The sequence below is a fragment of the Emys orbicularis genome, chromosome 11 (assembly GCF_028017835.1).
Source record: "Emys orbicularis isolate rEmyOrb1 chromosome 11, rEmyOrb1.hap1, whole genome shotgun sequence".
Lineage (NCBI taxonomy): Eukaryota > Metazoa > Chordata > Testudines > Emydidae > Emys > Emys orbicularis.
The window spans coordinates 43,535,389-43,558,143 of record NC_088693.1 but is presented as its reverse complement, the minus strand read 5'-3'; the positions used below and the strand labels follow the sequence as shown (position 1 = coordinate 43,558,143).

The 22,755-nt window shown below is 43.3% G+C and overlaps 1 protein-coding gene across 1 annotated transcript in view; it reads right to left on the bottom strand.

Moving 5' to 3' along the window:
• Window positions 1-22,755, bottom strand: part of AGPS (alkylglycerone phosphate synthase) — a 136,093-nt gene that overhangs the window by 101,795 nt on the left and 11,543 nt on the right. Inside the window, exons 2-3 of the mRNA XM_065413460.1 lie at window positions 1,821-1,910; window positions 116-206 (exon numbers count right to left, since the gene is read on the bottom strand). Coding sequence (XP_065269532.1) covers window positions 116-206; window positions 1,821-1,910 — 181 coding nt within the window. The remainder of the gene's footprint in view (window positions 1-115; window positions 207-1,820; window positions 1,911-22,755) is intronic.

Here is a 22,755-nt window from a genome sequence, read left to right as displayed (position 1 = left end):
CCATATGCAAGGGCATACTGAGGGTAACAGTATGAGTCATGTTTAATAGATGAATGGTTATGTCATCATGAGTGCAATATGTTTGAAGGAACTGCCTCTTCAGCTATTTACTTACTCTAGAGGTAATTTTGTGCTCCAGACTTGCTCCTAGGGTTTTTTCCATCCATTCCTTCAAAACAGGTAACACCATACCACTCAACCTATACCTGAAACATAAAGTCTATATTACATGGGTTCTTCTTAATATGAAATGATATTATATAAAATCAGATAAACGTCTTACTTATTGTACTTATGCAGAACAAGGGAAAAGTTTATTAGATTCAAATTAATATCCAGGTCTGCAAAATTATGCATATTTAGTGTTAAATATAAAACAATTATATAGAAATGTTAAGATTATGTGTCTTAAAAACTGATTCAATTGTATCTAATGGAAATGTCGATATTTCCACCTACACAAATGTTTAATTTTTGAATCCTACTACTTTTTGGCACAAAATATCATTAAGGTCAATGAGTTCCATGGGGTAATTATGTAATGTGCAAAAATGTATTCCTTTGACCAATTTAAAATGTATCTTTCATTTCTCATCAATGTTCTCTTATTTTGTATTATGGGAAATAGCAAAAATAGGAGCACTCAATTACCTTCTGTATACCATCCTTTTTTTTTTTTTTTTTTTGGACTCTATCCCCCTGCCCCAATTGCTTGCTCTCCCCCACCCTCACTCACTTTCACAGGACTGGGGCAGAGGGTTGGGAGGGGGTGAGGGCTCTGGGTGGCACTTACCTCAGGCGGCCCCTGAAAGCGGCCAGCATGTCCCTGTGGCCCCTATGCAGAGATGCAGCTGGTTTCTCGGCGCACTGCTCACCCTGGAAGCAGGCGCTGCCCTCGTAGCTCCCATTGGCTACAGTTCCTGGCCAATGGGAGCTGCGGAGCCAGCACTTGGAGCAGGGGCAGCGCACGGAGCCTCCTTGACCACTCCTGCACCTAGGGGCCGCAGGGATGTGCCAGCCACTTCCGGGAGCCGCACGGAGCCAGAGCAGGGAGCCTGCCTTAGCCCCACTGCACAACTGACCAGACTTTTAATGGCCTGGTCAGTGGTGCTGACGGAGTCGCCACGATCCCTTTTTGACCAGGCATTCCAGTCGAAAAACGGATGCCTGACAACCCTAATTGAGTACTTATATTGCCCCCTCCCCCTCATTACAGTAGTATCTGGGCATCTCACAATCTAATGAATTTATCCTCACCACAACCCTGATCCAAGAAATATTTTATGATCACCAATGAAACTTCTACACATGAATACAGGTTTCCCATAAAATACAAACTGGCATTTAACTAATCAGTAAAATGACATGCTTGTTCTTTCATGAGATTCTTAGAACCGAAGAATACTCAGGAATTCTGCATACTGACCAAACCTTAGATGAGCGAGTGTTATAATGGAGACTCAAGACCAAGTAAAATCTTCAGCAGGGTGACTACTTGAAATTATGGGGAAGACTAATTTTGCTTCAGTTGTCCTCTAAAAGACCATTTTAAGCTTTTAATAAGGCATCCAATGAATTCACCCTCAGTGAAGGTTTATTTTACTATCCACACTAGTGTACTATTTTATAACTCAGTAAAGTTGTTAAAAATGCAGACAGCAACATTTTAAGCTTATTCTATAGGACGTGCCAAAAAAGCAATCATCTTTCAGATAGATTGATTTAAAACACTACACAAATACAGATTCTAAAAAATAAAATGCTTAAAACAAGAAACTTCATACTATTAGCTACACAGTGATGCCAGAGATTTCATTTACCTTTTCCCTGTGAATTCTGCTTGTCCCTTCTTATTAAATATAAATTTGGAGTCATTATATCCCCATCCATTCCACTTCAGAATTTCTTGCCTAAAAGGGAAAAGATTTTAATACAAGTTAGTAGATTGTTGATTTCCATCGTTTTGGCTTTTGCAACAATTTAAGATGAACTCTACTCTCTCTCCACTAGTTTAGAATTTAAAGAGTCAAATGCATAGCATAAAGATATAATTCTACACAGCTAGAAATATGTTTAGCTTCAAAAATGTTATACCTTCCATATAAATGAAAATAGTACAACAAAGCTAGTACATGAAAGAACTATGTGAACAAAAACCAGCTTGCAGCAGACAGGTCTTTTATGAATGCAATATATGGTGCCAGCAATCAAGAAAAAGGTATGTAAAATTTGTAAGATTTTCTGTGTTAAATTTAAGATAAATTGTTAAATAACAATTTAGCATCAGTATTTGAACCTGTGAACTTTACTTTGGAAAATTAAGATTTTCACCAAAGAAAGTGAAAAAAACAATGCTTGTTTAATCATTTGTCCCAGATAAAAATAACTATATTAAATTGGAGTTAAGTTTAATAGCACATACAGTAATTTAAGAGTAAAGTGGGATGACAACCTTCTTCTAATGCTGTAGCCCAAATCAGTACAAAAAGGAAATTCAGAATAAAGGTTAAATTTAAAGACAATCATACAGGCTCAGGCATGGAAATTCACAGTTAAGGTGCCCAAAGAACCTGAACTCTGCCTTGTAGTAAAGAGGTAAGGGGGGGTGGGGGGTGGGAAGAAGAGGGGGAAAAAAACCTCATGTTTCCTCTAAAATGGAACCACAAAACTATAATACCTCAATCGTAACTGAAGGGTGTCCCCACAGGACAAAATTTCTTTTGATGCCTTAAGGATACATTACTATATTAAAAATGAAACACATTACACAAGAATGTCTCAGAATTCTATGTAGTGATACTACAGATCTTCAACTAATTACAGGTAATCAACCTTAACTATTTTTCAATTTTAATTTTAAAGGGCAAATTTACTGGTATGCTCTGGCTGCTCTGCACCATGCAGCCGGTACTAGCTCACATGTGCACCATGCACTAAACAGCCATCCGCCAGGCCAAACCTGCACAGTGCACCACACTAAAATAGTGTCCCTGTACGATATGTTGTAGCCTAGTGAACAAAGATCTGCAAGCCAAAAGACCAAGAGTGCAAGTCTCCTCCCTTTGCTATCTCTTGTTAATATTCACGTACACCTGACAGCTCCTAAAAGTTTGTAGCTAAGGCCTGGTCTACACTTGGGGGAAGGGGGGGGGGGGAAACGATCGTTACGCAACTTCAGCTATGTGAATAACGTCGCTGAAGTCGACATACTTAGCTCTACTTACCATGGTGTCTTCGCTGTGGTAAGTCGCCAGCTGACGCTCTCCCGTCAACTCCGCCTGTGCTTCTCGCCCTGCTGGAGTACCAAAGTCGACGGGAGAGCGCTCGGCAGTCGATTTATTGCATCTAGTCTAGAGGCGATAAATCAACCCCCGCTGGATCGATCACTGACCATCGATCCAGCAGGTAATGTAGACAAGCCCTAAATAACAGTGGTTGCATGAGGTCAAATCAGGCAGATCTGGGATTAGAATCCAGATTTCTGGTAAGGCAGGTTCAAGTCTCATTCACCATGCTGCCTTTTGAGCAACAAGCCTCTCTTTTGAAAGTCATATGCCAAATGAAATCAGGCACGCCATCAGTGTAGTGATTAGAGCAGGATAGGAATTTTCCAGTTACATTATTTTTGGCAGAAAATCCAATTACCCAAAACCAAAAGTTTTCATGAGAATATATCAGTTTCATAACTGTCATCAAGAAGGTTTCTCAGATTCAGGATGGAATTTTTGGCCAAAGCCAGAAAGGAACCCACCGACTGTGTGTAGGGCAAAAGATAACCACTATGCTAATGAGATGGACTAGGGATGCAGAAGACTTGGGTTCTGTTCAAGGTTCAGACTGCAGATTTGTGTTATGTTGTGTAGATTGCTTAAAATGCAGTTTTGAGGTAGCTCCTCCAACCTCTTGGAAGATTAGGCGGATGGATGATCTTATGGCTAATGGAATGGCCTGTGTCTCAGATACAGGTTCTATAGCTGACTGTGCGACCTCCCAAGTTGCTTAATTGTTTAAAAAAATGCCTCTGTCTCCCCAGCTGCAGGGTATTTGGCCTCTATAAGGGCCTAACCAATTGGTTAGCAAAAGAACTTGGGCCAATTCTGGCTGATTTGGTGCTGAGAAGCTTTGAGACTTAGGGAAAGGGGGTGGGTGGAAAATCAACATCCAATCACACCTTGCTGGAAGGGGAAAAGGGAGCCAGGACGAGGAAATATAAGAGATGTTTGGGGAAGTAGCAGGCCTGAGGCCAGGGTTATGCTTGCTGTAAAATATAGATTGTACCTGAACTTCTTGTTATGGCAGGAGCAGGCAGAAAGGAAGCTCACAATCTCATGGCACCCACCCTAATTGAGGATTTCCTGTGGCCCACACATTACTCAGTCCAAGGTGAGCTAAGCACAGGAAAACTTACTGCATGCCACAGGCAGAGAGAGTGGAGGAGCTGATCAGGAAGAAACTCATTGCATACTCTTCAGTTTCTGGGGATCCCTCATTCTGTATTACCGTATCTTGCTTAGGGGAGACATCAGGAGACAGAACTGATGTTTTGGGAGGCTACAAAAGCCCAGGGACCAGTTTTTATAATGCAGTTGTGATCCTCCTCAGCAGAAGGAAAGTGGGAGCCCGCAATCCCAGACTCCTGCCCACCCATAGGAAACTCCCCAAGATTGTACTTAGTGCTTGATGGGAGAAGCAGAGAGCTCTGCATGCCACAGACAGAGCTGAGAACAGAGCACATGAAAATTCTGCATACTACAAGCATGACTTCCTGAGTTGGCCCTCAACCTGGTCCCTTTGCTACCTCAACCTTCTCAAACAAGAGAAGCTCAGAGGCAAAACCTTTAAGGTGAAGTTAACATTGTAGGCTTTCAGAAATGCCCTTTACTTCTTCCAGAACATGAGAATTTAGTTTCTGGAACTGAAAATTGGAAAACTGGGAAATAGAGAGTTGACATTTCCCAGCCATCAAATCTACACTACCTAACTCTGCCCTCCTTCCCCCTCCCATGTGGATGGCAATAGAAATTGCAAATATGACAATATTTTACCTTTCCCTAACCAAATCTCCCATGTTCTCTATGCCCACCAAAATTCCAATTCAGCACTCCTATTAATACAGACCTTCAGATCCTCACTGGCCTCTATACAGCACCACTGATCTATTTACTACTGGTTGGCAGAGACTGAGGGGCATATGGTACTGTGATCTACCTGAAGGAATTCTTAGGGCAGGAATCAAAGGGGATAGAATTAAGATTATGTGGGAAGCATCTCCTTAAAAGTCTGTGAATTTCCTGATTTACCAAAGTTTAACTTTTGGGAATTAAACTCTCATTTTCTGCAAGGGTACAAATAGCACAAGGTCATGCTGATCACCCATCTCCTTAACTTCAGGTTAAAGGTTTTTGGACACAAATATATAAAGCAGATATTGAGCCTCTTTAAGAGTAAAATAATCTCAATGCAGCCTTAACTTGAGCTGCAGCTACTGTCTTCATAATACCCAGGTACTGTGGTACAAGTTATATATAGGTAGGATGACCAGATGTCCTGTTTTTAATGGGACAGTACTGTATTTAAGGCCTCCAGCAGGTGTCCTGACTTTTTCTTAAAAATGGGAAAATTGTCCCGTATTTTCTGCTTTCCCTCCTCCCCGCCCATGAGTACCAGCAGGTCCTGCTGCTGGCTAGATCCCTGCTCACCAACCGCCCACCCACCCACGGTGAGTGGGGGATCCAATGGCAGACAATGGGGGTGGGGGTGCAAGACTGGTGGCGGGGCAAAGTTGCAGCGTGCAGGGCCAGTCGCTCCCCCTGCCATTCCATCTGCACAGGCCTCACTGCATGCCAGCTCAGAGGGGGGGGAAGGGGGCGGCAATTTCCAGCCTGTTCCCACCCCAAAGGTGCAGGCTCCACAGCAGCCCCCCGGGCAGGGGCTTAAGCACCCTCTTCACCCGCCCCCGCCTCCACAGCTCTGGGTCCTGCTCCAAGGGAGCACAGAGCTGCTCTGCCCCTAGGCACCCTCTCCCACTGAGCCACCTCACTGGCCAGGCTCTGTGGCCCCTGAAGACCCTGCAGTCAGGTTCCCTGGGCCGTGGTGCACAGTGAGTCCTAAGGGCTTAACCCCTTCCTGCCCACGCTGTAGCCAGGGGACAGAAGGCGGACGGGTTATGTCAGTGGCCAGCAGCAGCCTGGAGGTGTTAGCTGCCTTTCAACATGGTGTGGGCAGGAAGGTATGAGCTCTGCAAAGACATAGGCCAGGTCATCCCTTCCCCCGTTTCTCCTCCCCTGCGGCTGGAAGCAGTTCCCGCCCCTTCCCTGCTGCACAGTGCCAAAAGGGTGCTGCTGGCCATGTTCTGGTATGAATTCGGTGTATTTTTTAAAAAGCATTCTGCTCTTCAGTGCAGATGAAATTCGGAATATATGAAATTCTGAGTACAAGAGATATACATCTCCAGGAGCATGCCAAGGATATTCCCGAAGAGAAAACATCTGGAAAGAAAACAAGTTACTATGGCAACACTGACAACAGGAACTAGAGTTGTGAAAACAGCATGGTAAATAGGGTTTTAAGTAATTTTACTTTCATTGACATGATAATAAAATTCAAGTTTTTAAACGCTATATACTGCAGTCAGATGCCAAACTTATTCCAAGACTTAGGGATGTTTATGAAAAAAAAATCCTGAGGAATCAGAGCATTTATTTGGACCTCCTGCCTCTTCTCCCAGAAACGATAGCCTTTTCTTCCCCTCTCTTGTCTATGGCCAAGGGGAGAGGGCTTGGGCTCCCCCCTGCCCATTATGCCCCTGAACCCCACCCCCAAACTGGGAGATGGAAAAGACTGGCCCTAGGAAAACTGCCCTCCTATGTCACCTTGGGCCCTTAATTACCTTGGCCAGTCTGAGGCCTGGACATCCTTCCCAGGATGATCCTCCTCTTCTCCCACCTATGTTGCATTCCCCCCGCTCTTCCTCTATGACCACAGCCTCCTCCGCCTCCTGCCCCTTCAGCTTCTCCTCCTCCACCGATTGCCCAGTGAAAATCTAATGGAGTCAAGCCATGGCAATTGTTAGTGGGGTTTGGAGTGCTGCTGGATTCACTGCCCAAGTCACAGGCTGCATGTTGTGCTCTAAATACAACATGCAGCCTATGGCTTGGGCACTGACTCCAGCAGCACCGCCCAACCCATTCAAAATTGCTGTGGCTTACCTCCTATCAGGCCCTCACTGAGCAGTCTGGGCATATGCCATAGAAGGGATGGAGAAGAACGCCCCCATAGCTGTGCCATTATTTGTTGCATTCATCGGACCCGAGTGGTGGCGAGACAGACACTGTATGTGCGTCCATGCACACACACAAAATTAGTAGATTTAAATCTGAATTAGTAATTTTGTAATTACATGTAAAAATCTGAATTATGGAAAATTAGGCATCTAATGTTGGAACTAGCATTTCTTTCAAAGTGAAAGACTGTATTTTTGTATCTTGCTGAAAAATTAGAAAAAACAAATAAATATGTTTTCTTCTCTCCCCATGGAGCTACTTGCTATCAAATGATGGCAGCCATTCGGATTATAGCACAGAATGCAGTAGAGTCCCCAAGAAATGTTACAAGAGAAAATGGTGTCTCAAAACTGCAAGCCATGCCCACAAGGTGGCAGTATTCCACCATCACAGTAAAACAACTTCATAGTCCTTTATTAAGAAATGTGAGCTTTTCTTAGGAGGGTGCCTTGTATATTTTTAGAGTAAAACAGAACTGAATTATGTTTCTGGTTCATTTGCTTAGTACAAGTAAATTAAAAAAAAATCTTATAATAATCCACAAATAAAATGGACATCAAAATGTATTCTTAAATGAGCAGTTATCAAGGTGAAGTATACTTTTACCGGTAGCGTAACAAGATTATTTCTAGGTGTAGTTACACTGCATCAGTCTGGAGTTACCAACAGGTTTTAGGTCTTATTATCTCGCTCGGGTACTAGGGTAATGGGCAGCAGTATAAAACCTTAAGAAATTGACTTCCACAGCTTCATGGAGAACAGATTTACCAGTTTTCAATCACAAGAACTATAGCTTTCTGAATTATGATTTTCAATTCTCTTAGGTTAAAGATTTAAAAAGTACAGCTCAGGAAACTAGATACAAAATATTCTTAAGCAAGAAAAAGTTCTTATTTTCCAAAAAAATACTACTCCCCCCACCTCAAATGCATGCACATCAATTCTCATAGTAATCGGTGTTACATACTTCCAATATAAATGGTTATATAGCACTTTACATTTTCCACACTGTACAAATTGATTAAACCTCAACACCTGAAGTACTAACTTTTTCTACCTGTAAAATGAGGTAAGTAACTTCCAAAAAGGACAATGCTCAGTGAATAAACTGAAACATGACTGGAATTCCTTCACTGCTTATTCCACTATCACCAAGCTGCATATCAAGAGGAGAAGAATGTCAGTGTTAAGTCAGCTAACTTTCTTCATTATAAATTTATCCACAGCTTAATCTAAGCAAGTGTATTACAACATCAACAAGGTTTCCAAAGTAGCTTGTATCCTGAAGCGACACTGCACACAAGACTACAGCAAAAACAGTCCTCTCAAAAGCATAAATGTGTAATTTATTAAACTCACATTAACAAGTATACTTTCAAAGGGATTCTTTGAACATCAGCAAAATTTACTTAATTTCCCATATTTTAAGTATTTAAGACTGATTTTCTAACACCTAACTAGTCCTCAAAATGTTAGCATTTACACCCAAAAACTAGCAAACCCCAGAATGAACACTGATTAAATGCATCTTTATAATACAGTATAATTAAGACCCATGAGATTTTTTTTAAAAACACAATTTTTCATTTTATTTTTCAATAATTTGGGGTATTGCATTTTATCTGGCCCCAGAGGGGAGGGGCAGATTCTTCCCCCAGGGTAGTCGGGTTGCAGAGCAAGTGTGGCCTGCACTCACCCAGCAGTGAAGGGACAGGAGCGATCACTCAGGACACTGACCTGGAACACAAGGTCTGCACTCTAAGAGTGTATAAGCAACTGGAGAGTTAGGGGAGCTGGGACCGGTCTCGGTAGTTGTGCCACTGGGTCTCAGCTCTTAAAAAGGGGCGTTAGAAAGAAACGACCTAGAGAGTCTCTCTCTAGAGACCGAGAGGCAGAGACTGGACTTTGCTCAGACTCAGGAAGCTTAAGAGCACATGAGTCCAGCATGTGGGACCCAGATACAGCAGACTGATGAATATCTAGGAGGAGCAGCTCAATCAGGGCTGTGACAATATCCTTTCCAGAACAAAAACAAAGAGCCATATTACTTGTTACACTCCTTATATCATACAGGAATCAGACATGGATACAAAAGGCGATTTTGTTCACACAAACTTTACTGCTCTCTTTAAGGGTGAACTAACATACATTACACATGCGCAAATAGAAAAATCATCCACTCGTGAACAGCAAAAATATACATCATTCTAAACCCAGGTTACAGACAAAAAAACCCTAGAAAACCAGTTATTTCAGAACCCAAGGAACAACCCTTAAAAAAATCCTCCAATATGTCACTAGTGAAAATATTTGTCTTACTCACAAAACATCAGTGCACTAATGGGGAAGGAGCCAACTAAGAAACTCTTGACTGGCTCCCCTTATTCTGCAGAGCTCAGCTCCACAGCAAAAAATCTCCCTACCCTCACATGGCAGAGTTTCTGCAGAACTTACAAGCAACACAAGGGTATAGCTGAGCTCCTGCAGTACTTCTAAGCCACTCTACCACAGCAGCTACTAGCCACTGTTTTCAACTCAGTTATGGGGAGTACATATCAATTTGCCAGTGGCTGCCTAATATGGACATTATGTGCACATGTGCACCACACACTCCAATGTATCAAGAATCACTTAAAAAATAACTAAAATAAGTTATTTCTGTATATTTTATCTTTACCAGTGAGTTTGTCTAAAGTGCTTGGAGAATTTGCTCAGATTAAAAAGGTTGGGGCATGTCCACTACCCCTGCTTCCCTGGCTTATTAAGCTGTACACTGACCACCTCAACAGCACTAAGGAAAGTTTCATCTACTGGCTCTGAAAGTGCAGAATGACTGTTGAATGTGCTTTTGGCAGACTGGCATGTTTACTCATTAGATTGAATCTCAGTGAGAAAGATATCCCAATGGTTACCGCTGCCTGTTGTGTCCTGCATAATATCTGTGAGGCAAAGGGGGAAAAGCTGCCATTGGCGGGGGGAAGAGGGTGAGAGAGAGGAGCAGAGGTGGAGCGGCTGTCTGCTGATTTTGAACAGCCAGACACAAGAGGTATTACAAGAGCCCAACATGGATCTATGTGGTTGAGGGAGGCTTTGAAAAACCACTTTAACAATCATCCACAGTTGAACTGAGCAGTGCATGTTGAATGTTTTAATATAGCACACGGTGTTTTCCTGAACTTATGAATTATGCTGCACTTGCATTAACAAGTATTGTTTGCTTTGACTACCGCTATGCATTCTCCAGTAGTTGTTGTGAACTAATAAAGATGATTTGTTCCTCCAGAAATAGAACTTTATTGGGGGGGGGGAATAGAGAGAGAGAGTGCAGAAAAATCAATGTCATACAAATTTTTAATATAACTTAACAGGGTTAAAGCTTTAAAATTAGAAAGGAAATAAACATTTATGCCCATTTGAGTACACAAATATAGTTAATTGTGGCTAAACATACACCAACCATGGTTCTTACAGGTCAGTATGTGAAAAGCTGCAGTTTTCCTTGCTATCCCCTGGCATGGAGTGGTAGAGGTAATGAAGCATCCTATGATGCTACACATGGTATGTTGGGGGTGTAGGAAGAAGCAACCATGTAATTCTCCAAGGACTGCGAAGGTTGAAGAGTCTGGGGTTTTGGGACCTGTAGGTCAACCAGAGTCTGCACCATTTGGATTTGCTGCTTGAGAAGACCCATTCTATCCTGGTGTATTTCCTTCTCTTATCCTGCTGAGATTCTTGGGCCTTTTCCCTGTCCTCTGTCTTTTTCCATGCTGTCAGTCATATAGGCCCTCCAAGCCCTTTGTTCATGGTCCAATGCAGCACTCACTTGCAGGATCTCACAGAATATGTCCACCCTAGTCCTCGTCTTCCTCATCAGGGTCAGGCATTCTACGGGCATGGAGACAACATCCTCAAGGTTGGCATGCCAGAAGCTGCTGATAAAAACAGATCTATCATTGGACTTAGTCACAGGGGAAAGGGAAAAATTTCAAAACTCCCTTCCCTTATTTCCATAGACATTTCATAAAAAAGGCTTATTGACATTTCAGCTTCATCAGCTTCAGAGCACTTCAGCACACCACCACTCTCCAGCCTGTCATGGTGAGTAAAGCCCACCATGAGCAAGCGGGGAAACAATTTTCTGTTGCACAAGGCTTTAAAATTTCAATCCCTATTTGCTGCTACTGGCATCCTGAAGCTGCCCCCCATATAGCCTGTTTATTGCATGTGCCAACCAAACTCATGGGAAAGTGTCCCACCGTGGAGGAAGAAGTAAGGCAGCCATCCCTAAAAGCATTTGGGAGAGGATTGCAGAGTATCTCAGTGAAAGTTTCATCAAGATCTCAGGAGGAGAACAGGGACATACCTATGCACATGAAGCACTCAGCATCCCCCCCATTCCCCAACACTTCTAACAGCGAACAAAAAGCAGATGCCAACTCTGCCTCTGTTTGTTGTACCTCTACCTCTCCCCATATGATTAAAAAAATGAAAAGATACTTATGTCTTGTTAACTTGGGATGGGATGGGTTCCCCATCTTTAAATTTAAAAACTGTAAGCAAAAATGCATGCACACACTTACCCAAAGTCCCTTCCATCAGGCTCATCTGCGCTTGCCTGGCAGGACAGGCTAGACTGTAGAGGAGTCTCAAATAGGTCCTGGCTTGCTGAGTCCCTTGATGCCTCTTCCCTCCCCCCTCCTCGCTGTTCATGGGAGGGGTCTCAGTCTCCTCCGAGGTATCAAAAGTGGTCTGCAGGGTCCTGGTGCAGTCTCTGCCAAGTATGGCATTCAGTTCCTTGCAGAAGCAGCAGGAATGAGGTTCAGTACCAGATCTATTGTTGAACTCCCGGCCTTGTGGCATCCCTGGAGAAGTTCTTTCGCTTTCACGGGGCACTATTTCTGATGCCCATCATACCACTTTGCCTGCATCCCACATGCAATCTGCTCTTAGATGTCTATGCTTCTATGGCTTGTTCGTAGCTGTGCTTGCAGCCTCTTCTCCCCATAGGCTCAGGAGATCGAATGCAGCTCTGCCTGGAGTAGGCAGGAAGTATGTAGTACCTCTGTATGTAGAGCCTGGGCAGTTGTACACAACAAGGGTGCACTGGTTGGTGTGCTTGCCAAGTGGGCAACAAGAAATGGCATTTTGAAAAACATGTGGGAGGGTTTTAAGGGTGGGGTGGCTTCTGGTCTCTGTGACCCCTGGGCCACAGAGTTTAAAATTGTGACCAGAGCAGGCACTGTCACCAGGAATGGGGTATTGTGGCTGCTGGAGGACTGTTATGGTCGACACTAGTCATCCAGTGTCTCCACTCACACTGAGTCTGCAGATAGGTCACTGCACCAGTTAACCTTCAAAATGTGACTCCAGTGTAAACTTGGCAACTACAAGGGATAATGAATAGTTTTTAATTAAATGTTAGATTCTGAAATACAAGATGGGAAGTTCTGGCTTGCTGAATACTGGCCAATCACAAGCTGGCCCAATACAATCCCTTCCCTTTTCTGCCTGAGAATTCCAGCATTTCTCTTGACTAAATGCAACTGACTACATCCTGGGGGCAGGGAGGGAAGAGAAAAAGAAAAATCAGTCTGTAGAACTTTGCAGTCTGATATAGTATAGAATTCATAACTCCATTTTGGATGTGGACTTTTTTCCCTTCTCTGTTGTACAGTTAGCTCCATGTTGGACTGAAATTTTAAAATCTGGTGGCAAAGGACCAACAATAGGAGGGTCATTATCTTAAGTGCTCTCCGACTGAGGGCTGGTCTATCGGGGGGGGGGGGGGGGAGAGAAGAATCAATCTCAGTTACACAACTTCAGCTACGTGAACAACATAGCTGAAGTTGACTTACTTAGACCTACTTACTACGGTGTCTTCACTGCGGTGTGTCGACGGGAGACGCTCTCCCATCGATTCCCTTTGCGCTTCTCGTTGAGGTGGAGTACCAGAGTCGATGCTAGAGCGATCGGTGGTCGATTTATCGTGTCTATAGTAGACACGATAATCAACCCTTGCTGGATCGATCGCTGCCTGTCAGTGTAGACAAGCCGAGTCAGCTCTAAACAAAAGGCTGGCTCCTACTCAGGAGAACTGGCTTATCAGGTGAGAGGTTGCCTAGCAATGAAGTCTTGTAGTAGGGGTCTGGGATCACCTGAAGAAACTGATCTAGGAGTCACCAGGCAGAGAAACTGGAAGGTTTTAAAAGGCCTCTTGGGGGAGACAGAGACCCCTGCATTTTAAAATACGTGGTAGCGAGTCTGAGCCTGGCTGCTGTGGGTTTTAAAATCCAATGCAGACATACCTAGAAACACACAGAGGAGAGAGAGACCAGAGTGGACCGATTTAAATCAAAGCAATTTAAAACAGATCTTAATCATTTAAAATGAGCAAGCAGAAAACTTTGATTTAAAATCAACTTTCATCTTATTTTGCATTTGTACTTTAGTTATTTTACTAAAGAAAGGTTCTGTTGCGAGCCGGTGTGGCTCCCCGCCGCCCCGGAGGGAGAAGAGCCCATCCGGAGGCTAGAGTGGGCGGAGCTAGGGAACTCAGAGCCTGCCCCCCAGAGGGTCAGGCCGCGACCCGGAAGTATAAAGGCTCGAGCTCAGTAAGGCCCCAGCCGCCGGAGAGACCAGACGTTTCCAGCCTAGCTCGCGGCTGGGAAAACTCCGCGGCCCAGGGCACCCGCTATCCGGAGGAGCCGCCGGGCCTGCCCTGCGCCCGCTATCCGGAGGAGCCGCCGGGCCTGCCCTGCGCCCGCTATCCGGAGGAGCCGCCGGGCCTGCCCTGCGCCCGCTATCCGGAGGAGCCGCCGGGCCTGCCCTGCGCCCGCTATCCGGAGGAGCCGCCGGGCCTGCCGATCAATTCCTGCCCTGACGAACCCATGGTCCTGGATCCCCCAGAGGCCGACACCAGGACCCAGGTAGGCCCCGAGGGCGAGTGTGGAAGTAGCCCGGGGGCAGCCGACCCCAGTCTGGCTGCAGCACTGCCAGAGCCTATGTCAGTGTGTTGCGGCCAGGATCCCCACTGACTAAGCAGCGGGTCTTCTGCCGCTGCTAGGGCCCCGGGCTGCAACGCAGTGGAGTGCGAGGGCCTGTGTCCCCCCCTGCCACCCAACCCTTGGGTGGCAGTCTCCCCCTCTCCCAGGCCTTTTGAGGCTTGGGGCCTATTATTGTTGCTCAGCCCTGACTGAGGGTCTGAGCTCCTGACTTCGCATTATTGCCCGCCCTGAGCAGGGCCGGGCTTACCGTGTTCTTCCGGTTACAGCAAGAGCTGCCGAGGGAGACCCCACAGCCGGACAAATTTCCCTAGCTCACCAGTGTGTAGTGAGCCGGTGTGGCTCCCCGCCGCCCCGGAGAGGGTCGAGCCCCGGCAAACTCTTGTACAGGTTCATTCTCATTGGTTAGTTGAAAATCAACACATTTTAATGGTAACCAAATATAGCTTTTACAATATATTTGGTGCTTCTTTCTGCTAATCAGGAGGATACCGTGTATCTTATACATGTTTAAGAAATTATATAGGTTAACATACATCTACTCAGATTTTTAATTTTTACATTTATTTTAAATAATACATTTCTTATTTACTAGATTAATTTTACACGTAATTTTTGACAAGCTCTACATGGATGGAAATTAAAATTCAATTAAAATGCACAAGGATGAAATCGACTAGTGCTAAAAACTTAAGGACCTGGTGACCGGAAACACTCAGTTCAATAAACTACAGATAATTCTTTTGTTTAATAAATCAATTTTAAATGTAAAACATGTTTTATAAACTATTTTCTTATAGAACCAGCACTTTAGTTATGGGTGTGACTGACTAGTGTAACTACTTCAGTAAAAACCTCTAGTGCGGGGACAGTCCACTGACCTTTGTGTCAGTATAAAGGTGCCTTGTGTAGATATAGTTTATTCTCATATATGATAGTTGAGGTATAACTATATTCTCAGGAAGAGGGTTGTACAACTTAAGTATACCAGTATAGTTTAAGCAGTACAATCAGTATTTTTAAAAGCCCTTAGAGGCACACACAAACTTTCATAGGACATCAATGTAACTGTGAACTTATTTTAATTGACAGAAGTTTTCTAAAATATTAAAAGATGGTAAACACAAAAAAAAAAAACGTTAGTCTATATATTTTCAGGAAAGTTAAAATCACAAGAACGATCTATGAAAGGATCTTCTAATCAGGTGTCAAAACATTTTTTGTATGAAATTATAGGATTCAATTCAAATTGCTCTACCAGCATAAAACTGGTATGATATAAGCCTTGCTTATAGGCTACATCAAAAAATGGGGCTAACTCAAGAGCACAAGCATCTGAATTTATCTGATCACATGATATGCTGAAACAAGAGTACATATTAAGCAGAACTTGACATTGCACTCCATATGTTTTATAGAAATATGCTACTGAGTGTGAATATAATGTAACTGGAATATGCTTCAGTCAAAAGGTCTCTTGTAAGGTATCATTACAAAGCGTATAATCTACTGAGTGTGGTCATCCTATTTGTATAAATGTATCATTCTTGTATCTGAAACTAGAAATATGAAATATAACTGAAGTCCTATTGTAATTATGCAAAGTGTGGGTCATTGATGGTGATTTGGAATCTTGATGGCTCCCATTAACCAGGACAATTGGTTGTAAATGGCTCTGTTTACTTGCAAGCCTTCCTGTGAGTCAGGCCAGGAAGAATGAAGGCTTGGGGTCTCACAGGACATGTGACCATGTCACCTGGTACTGGAATCCATCTTAAACCTGGGGCTTTTCCATTCAGAAGGATGGGTAGGGACCCAGAGAGAAAAGATTCCCACCTTGTGCCAAAGCTATATAAGGGGGCGGAACAGAACAAAGGGTGTTCCAGTCATGAGAAATCCACTAGTTACCACCTGAGCTGGAGGTAACAAGAACTGTACCAGGGGAAAGGATTGGGCCAGACTAGTAAGAAGTCCAGTCTGTGAAAGAAGTTTATTGGAACATCTCTGAGGGTGAGATTTTATCTGTAATCAGTTTCTTAATGCATTAGGCTTAGACTTGTGTGTTTTGTTTTATTTTGCTTGGTAACTTACTTTGTTCTGTCTGTTATTACTTGGAACCACTTAAATCCTACTTTTTATACTTAATAAAATCACTTTTGCTTATTAATTAACCCAGAGTAATTAATACCTGGGAGAGCAAACAGCTGTGCACATCTCTCTATCAGTGTTAGAGGCCGGACAATTTATGAGTTTACTCTGTATAAGCTTTATACAGAGTAAAACGGATTTATTTGGGGTTTGGATCCCATTGGGAACTGGCTGTCTGGGTGCTAGAGACAGGAGCACTTACTAAGCCATTTTCAGTTAAGTCTGCAGCTTTTGGGGCATGGGTCAGACCTGGGTCTGTGTTTGCAGCAGGCTAGCGTGTTTGGCTCAACAAAGCAGGGTTCTGAAATCCCAAGCTGGCAGGGAAAAACGGGCTCAGAGGTAGTCTCAGCACATCAAGTGGCAGTCGCAAGGAGATCTCTGTGACCGAACCTGTCACAGTACTATTAGTCAATATATGTATTTGCAAACTTTTCCCTTTCCTATTTTATTTAGATATTTACCTTCAAGACTCAGGTATCATAAAAAAGTCACCTATAAACAAAGAAAATTTGCCAGAACACCTATCAAATTCACTTTGTAGGTGCCTCAAAATGATTCTGTACTTTTAAACACAATAAATCTAAAATTTAATAAATGAACATAAGACACCTGGTCCCAGGCTATAGGCACTCTATGAAAAATACAATCCTTGACTAATAAACCCATGACATAGGAGAGAAATAGTATGCATGACAATACAGACCTTATATAAAAATCTCAATTTTTATTTCTTAAATGGATTCCATCTTGACGTTTTAAAGCAACTTCTCTATCATAAGACGCCCAGGCATAGTTTTAACATTCATCCATCCAACCGCTATATTAAGCGCCGCCCAACACTCCCCAAACTCCTGCCCCTCAGCCCACTCTTACATGCACAAACTGCTGCTGCTGGCCCTGGGGCTGCCCAGCTCGGGCAGCCCCTGAGCCAGCACCAGCCGCTGCAGAAGTCACAGTGGTCACGGAATCCAGGACTTCTGCGACAGACTCGCAGCCTTACTTATAACTAATATATATATGTTAACAATACTAACACAGGTGAGCCAGACTGGTTTCCAGCTAAGCATTTGTCAATGTTCAATGAGGGCCATGGGTCTTGGCATGGACTGGCACTTGGTCTGCCAGCACCACAGTATTCATATCGCATTAAGATGACAAAGATTTCAGAACCCATTAACACACCCAGATAAAACTTGCACCAAGATTTCTGGCCTACCAGTATTAATTTGACACAAGCACGAATAGATATCAACTAGCCATCAACAAGTGTAGGCTTGAAATTAGATGAAGATTTCTAACCATCAGAAGAGTGAATTTCTGGAATAACCTTCCTATGGGAGCAGTGGAGGCAAAAAACCTAACTTGTATCAAGCTCAGTCTTGAAACGTTTATGGAGGAGATAGTATGATGAGATGGGCCTCTTACCATTGTAGGCAATCTCCAACTGCTAATAGCAAAAATCCCCAATGGTCTTAAATGGATTCCAGCTTGAAGTTTTAAAGCAACTTCTCTATCATAAGATGCCCAAGCATAGTTTTAACATTCATCCATCCAACCGCTACATTAAGTGGCTGCTGGTGGAAAAAGAATCCTAGCAATCAGTTACTTTAGTTGAGCTGAACTTTCCATAAACTGGAGACAATGTCATCATGACCTTTTCACACATATAAGGTCACGTCAGTCTATTCAACAATTGTCTTGTGTTCTGTACTTTTGAGGATCATAAATTTACACTCTGCTATACAAAACACCAAATATTTCAGAAATTTGCTGGTGTCTGTGGGACCTTTCCAAAAATTGATGTTAAGGATTTAAACCCGATGGGACCAAGCTGCATGGCTCCAAGGCAGACCTCACACCTGATTTATCTGAAGGCCTTAGAGGGAGGCAGAGTGAGCAAAGCTTGCAAAACAGTAAGTTTCAAGGATAAAGGCAAGAAGCATGTTGAACTTACTGGGGCCAACAAGCCACCTTAGGGCAGACTGATGTTCCAGACCTATAAAGGTCAGTGACCTTGGGGAGAGGAAGACAAGACAACAACAAGCTATGCCAGCCTTTGACCAGTCTCCCAGATCCTTAACATCTATTAGTAAAAAGCACCATGGCAGCAACATTGCTATCTGGCTCCTTGAGTGCAGTTCCAGCTCCTATTCCACAAGAGTCCAGCTCTTGCTCTTCTCCGAAGAGTTCACAACTCCCAACCCCATTATCTTAAAGTATCTTATTTTCCTCTTTTCTAGGTTTGCCTTTTATATTTGTTAGCTGGGAGACATCCCAGCACTTTTATTCTATAATTTTAGGGAGCAAAAGTGGTTGTGCAGGAACACGTGTATTAGCACCCATAAAATCCACACAGGAAGGAGCTAGAAAGCAAGTTCCCCAGGTTTAAACAGCCACAAAGAGTCTCAAAGATACTCATTAAAATATGTTCTGTATTTAAAGGTCCTAAGAATTTTTTCAATGTCATATGTAAATTTTAGTATTTAAGAGTTGTCAAACTTCTACTTATGACTCCTCTGTTAAAGTCTCCTGGGGTGGGAAAGAAAGGGTTAGCCACCACATTAAAGACAAAATCTAAGAAGAAAGCTTTACAATTGTCTCTAAGGTTGTGATGTAGTCGTTAGATAACTTGATTTCAATATCAAAATACTGAACCAACTCCAAGTTACAGATTTGATGGACTTTGGTAAAACTCTTTCATTGGGTTTATAATCAAGCAGACAGTTACCTCCTTCGGTCCCTTCTTGAGATATACAAGGATTGATTATTTGCCATCTTAATTTGATGATTTATTCCAATCCTATATTGAAAACAAGCTTGTTCTATCAACTGGACCTTGATCGGACTGAGATTTGAAAGCTGTATTGGGGCCATTTGACCAATGGGTTCCTTGAGATAAACACCACACCACCAAGAATATTAAAGGAACTGACATGAAATTAACAGAGGGTCCTGTGGCACCTTTAAGGCTAACAGAAGTATTGGGAGCATAAGCTTTCGTGGGTAAGAACCTCACTTCTTCAGATGCAAGTAATGGAAATCTCCAGAGGCAGGTATAAATCAGTATGGAGATAACGAGGTTAGTTCAATCAGGGAGGGTGAGGTGCTCTGCTAGCAGTTGAGGTGTGAACACCAAGGGAGGAGAAACTGCTTCTGTAGTTGGATAGCCATTCACAGTCTTTGTTTAATCCTGATCTGATGGTGTCAAATTTGCAAATGAACTGGAGCTCAGCAGTTTCTCTTTGGAGTCTGGTCCTGAAGTTTTTTTGCTATAAGATGGCTACCTTTACATCTGCTATTGTGTGGCCAGGGAGGTTGAAGTGTTCTCCTACAGGTTTTTGTATATTGCCATTCCTGATATCTGACTTGTGTCCATTTATCCTCTTGCGTAGTGACTGTCCAGTTTGGCCAATGTACATAGCAGAGGGGCATTGCTGGCATATGATGGCATATATAACATTGGTGGACATGCAGGTGAATGAGCCGGTGATGGATTGCTGGTGAGAATATGCTTAAGGTTGGCGGGTTGTCTGTGGGCGAGGACTCCAACCCCTCTGACAGAGACCAACACCTACAAGATCTTCACCAAGCATTCTCAAAACTACGATACCCACACAAGGAAATAAAGAAACAAATCAACAGAGCCAGACGTGTACCCAGAAGCCTCCTGCTACAAGACAGGCCCCAAAAAGAAACCAACAGAACTCCACTGGCCATCACCTACAGTCCTCAGCTTAAACCTCTCCAACGCATCATCAGTGATCTACAACCCATCCTGGACAATGATCCCTCACTTTCACAGACCTTGGGAGGCAGGCCAGTCCTCGCCCACAGACAACCCGCCAACCTTAAGCATATTCTCACCAGCAACCACGCATCGCACCATAACAACTAACTCAGGAACCAACCCATGCAACAAACCTCGATGCCAACTCTGCCCACATATCTACACCAGCAACACCATCACAGGACCTAACCAGATCAGCTACAACATCACCGGCTCATTCACCTGCATGTCCACCAATGTTATATATGCCATCATATGCCAGCAATGCCCCTCTGCTATGTACATTGGCCAAACTGGACAGTCACTACGCAAGAGGATAAATGGACACAAGTCAGATATCAGGAATGGCAATATACAAAAACCTGTAGGAGAACACTTCAACCTCCCTGGCCACACAATAGCAGATGTAAAGGTAGCCATCTTACAGCAAAAAAACTTCAGGACCAGACTCCAAAGAGAAACTGCTGAGCTCCAGTTCATTTGCAAATTTGACACCATCAGATCAGGATTAAACAAAGACTGTGAATGGCTATCCAACTACAGAAGCAGTTTCTCCTCCCTTGGTGTTCACACCTCAACTGCTAGCAGAGCACCTCACCCTCCCTGATTGAACTAACCTCATTATCTCCATACTGATTTATACCTGCCTCTGGAGATTTCCATTACTTGCATCTGAAGAAGTGAGGTTCTTACCCACGAAAGCTTATGCTCCCAATACTTCTGTTAGTCTTAAAGGTGCCACAGGACCCTCTGTTGCTTTTTACAGATTCAGACTAACACGGCTACCCCTCTGATACTTGACATGAAATTGCAAGCCCATTACAAAGAATTTTTAATGAATCTGTAAACTCATGGGTTTTACCGTATGACTGGAGAATTGCTAACATAGTCCCTATTTTTAAGAAAGGGGAAAAAAGGATCCGGGTAACTACAGGCCTGTTAGTTTGACATCTGTAATATGCAAGGTCATGGACAAAATTTTGAAGGAGAAAGTAGTTAAGGACATTGAGGTCAATGGTAATTGGGACAAAATACAACATGGTTTTACAAAAGGTAGATCATGCCAAACCAACCTAATCTTTGCGAAGGTAACAGATTTCTTAGACAAAGGAAACGCAGTGGATCTAATTTACCGGGATTTCAGTAAGGCATTTGATACGGTTCCACATGGGGAATTATTAGCTAAATTGGAAAAGATGGGGATCAATATGAAAATTGAAAGGTGGATAAGGAACTGGTTAAAGGGGAGATTACAACTGGTCATACTGAAAGGTGAACTGGCAGGCTGGAGGGAGGTTATTAGCGGAGTTCCTCAGAGATCGGTTTTGGGACCAATCTTTTTATTACTGACCTTGCCACAAAAAGTGGGAATGTGCTAATAAAGTTTGCGGATGACACAAAGCTGGGAGGTATTGCCAATACAGAGAGGGACCGGGATATCCTACAGGAAGATCTGGATGACCTTGTAAACTGGAGTAATAGTAATAGGATGAAATTTAATAGTGAAAAGTGCAAGGTCATGCATTTAGGGATTAACAACAAGAATTTTTGTTATCAGCTTGGGAGGCATCAGTTGGAAGTAACAGAGGAGGAAAAGGACCTCGGAGTATTGGCTGATCACAGGATGACTATGAGCCGCCAATGTAATATGGCCGTGAAAAAAGCTAATGCAGTCTTGGGATGCATCAGGCAAGGTATTTCCAGTAGAGATAAGGTGGTGTTAGTACCATTATACAAGGCACTGGTGAGACCTCATCTGGAATACTGTGTGCAGTTCTGGTCTCCCATGTTTAATAAGGAGGAATTCAAACTGGAACAGGTACAGAGAAAGGCTACTAGGATGATCCGAGGAATGGAAAACCTGTCTTATGAAAGGAGACTCAAAGAGCTTGGCTTGTTTAGCCTAACCAAAAGAAGGCTGAGGGGAGATATGATTGCTCTCTATAAATATATCAGAGGGATAAATACCAGGAAGGGAGAGGAATTATTTAAGCTCAGTACCAATGTGGACACAAGAACAAATGGATATTAACTGGCCATCAGGAAGTTTAGATTTGAAATTAGACGAAGGTTTCCAACCATCAGAGTGAAGTTCTGGAACAGCCTTCCAAGGGCAGCAGTGGGGGCAAAAGACATATCTGGCTTCAAGACTAAGCTTGATAAGTTTATGGAGGGGATGGTATAATGGAGGGGGGGATAGCTCAGTGGTTTGAGCATTGGCCTACTAAACCCAGGGTTGTGAGTTCAATCCTTGAGGGGGCCACTTAGGGATCTGGGGCAAAATCAGTACTTGGTCCTGCTAGTGAAGGCAGGGGGCTGGACTCGATGACCTTTCAAGGTCCCTTCCAGTTCTAGGAGATGGGATATCTCCATTAATTATAAATTATAATTGGATAGCCTAATTTTGGCAATTAATTGATCTTTGACTATTAGCGGTAAATATGCCCAATGGCCTGTGATGGGATGTTAGATGGGGTGGAATCTGAGTTATTACAGAGAATTCTTTCCTGGGTGGCTGGCTGGTGAGTCTTGCCCA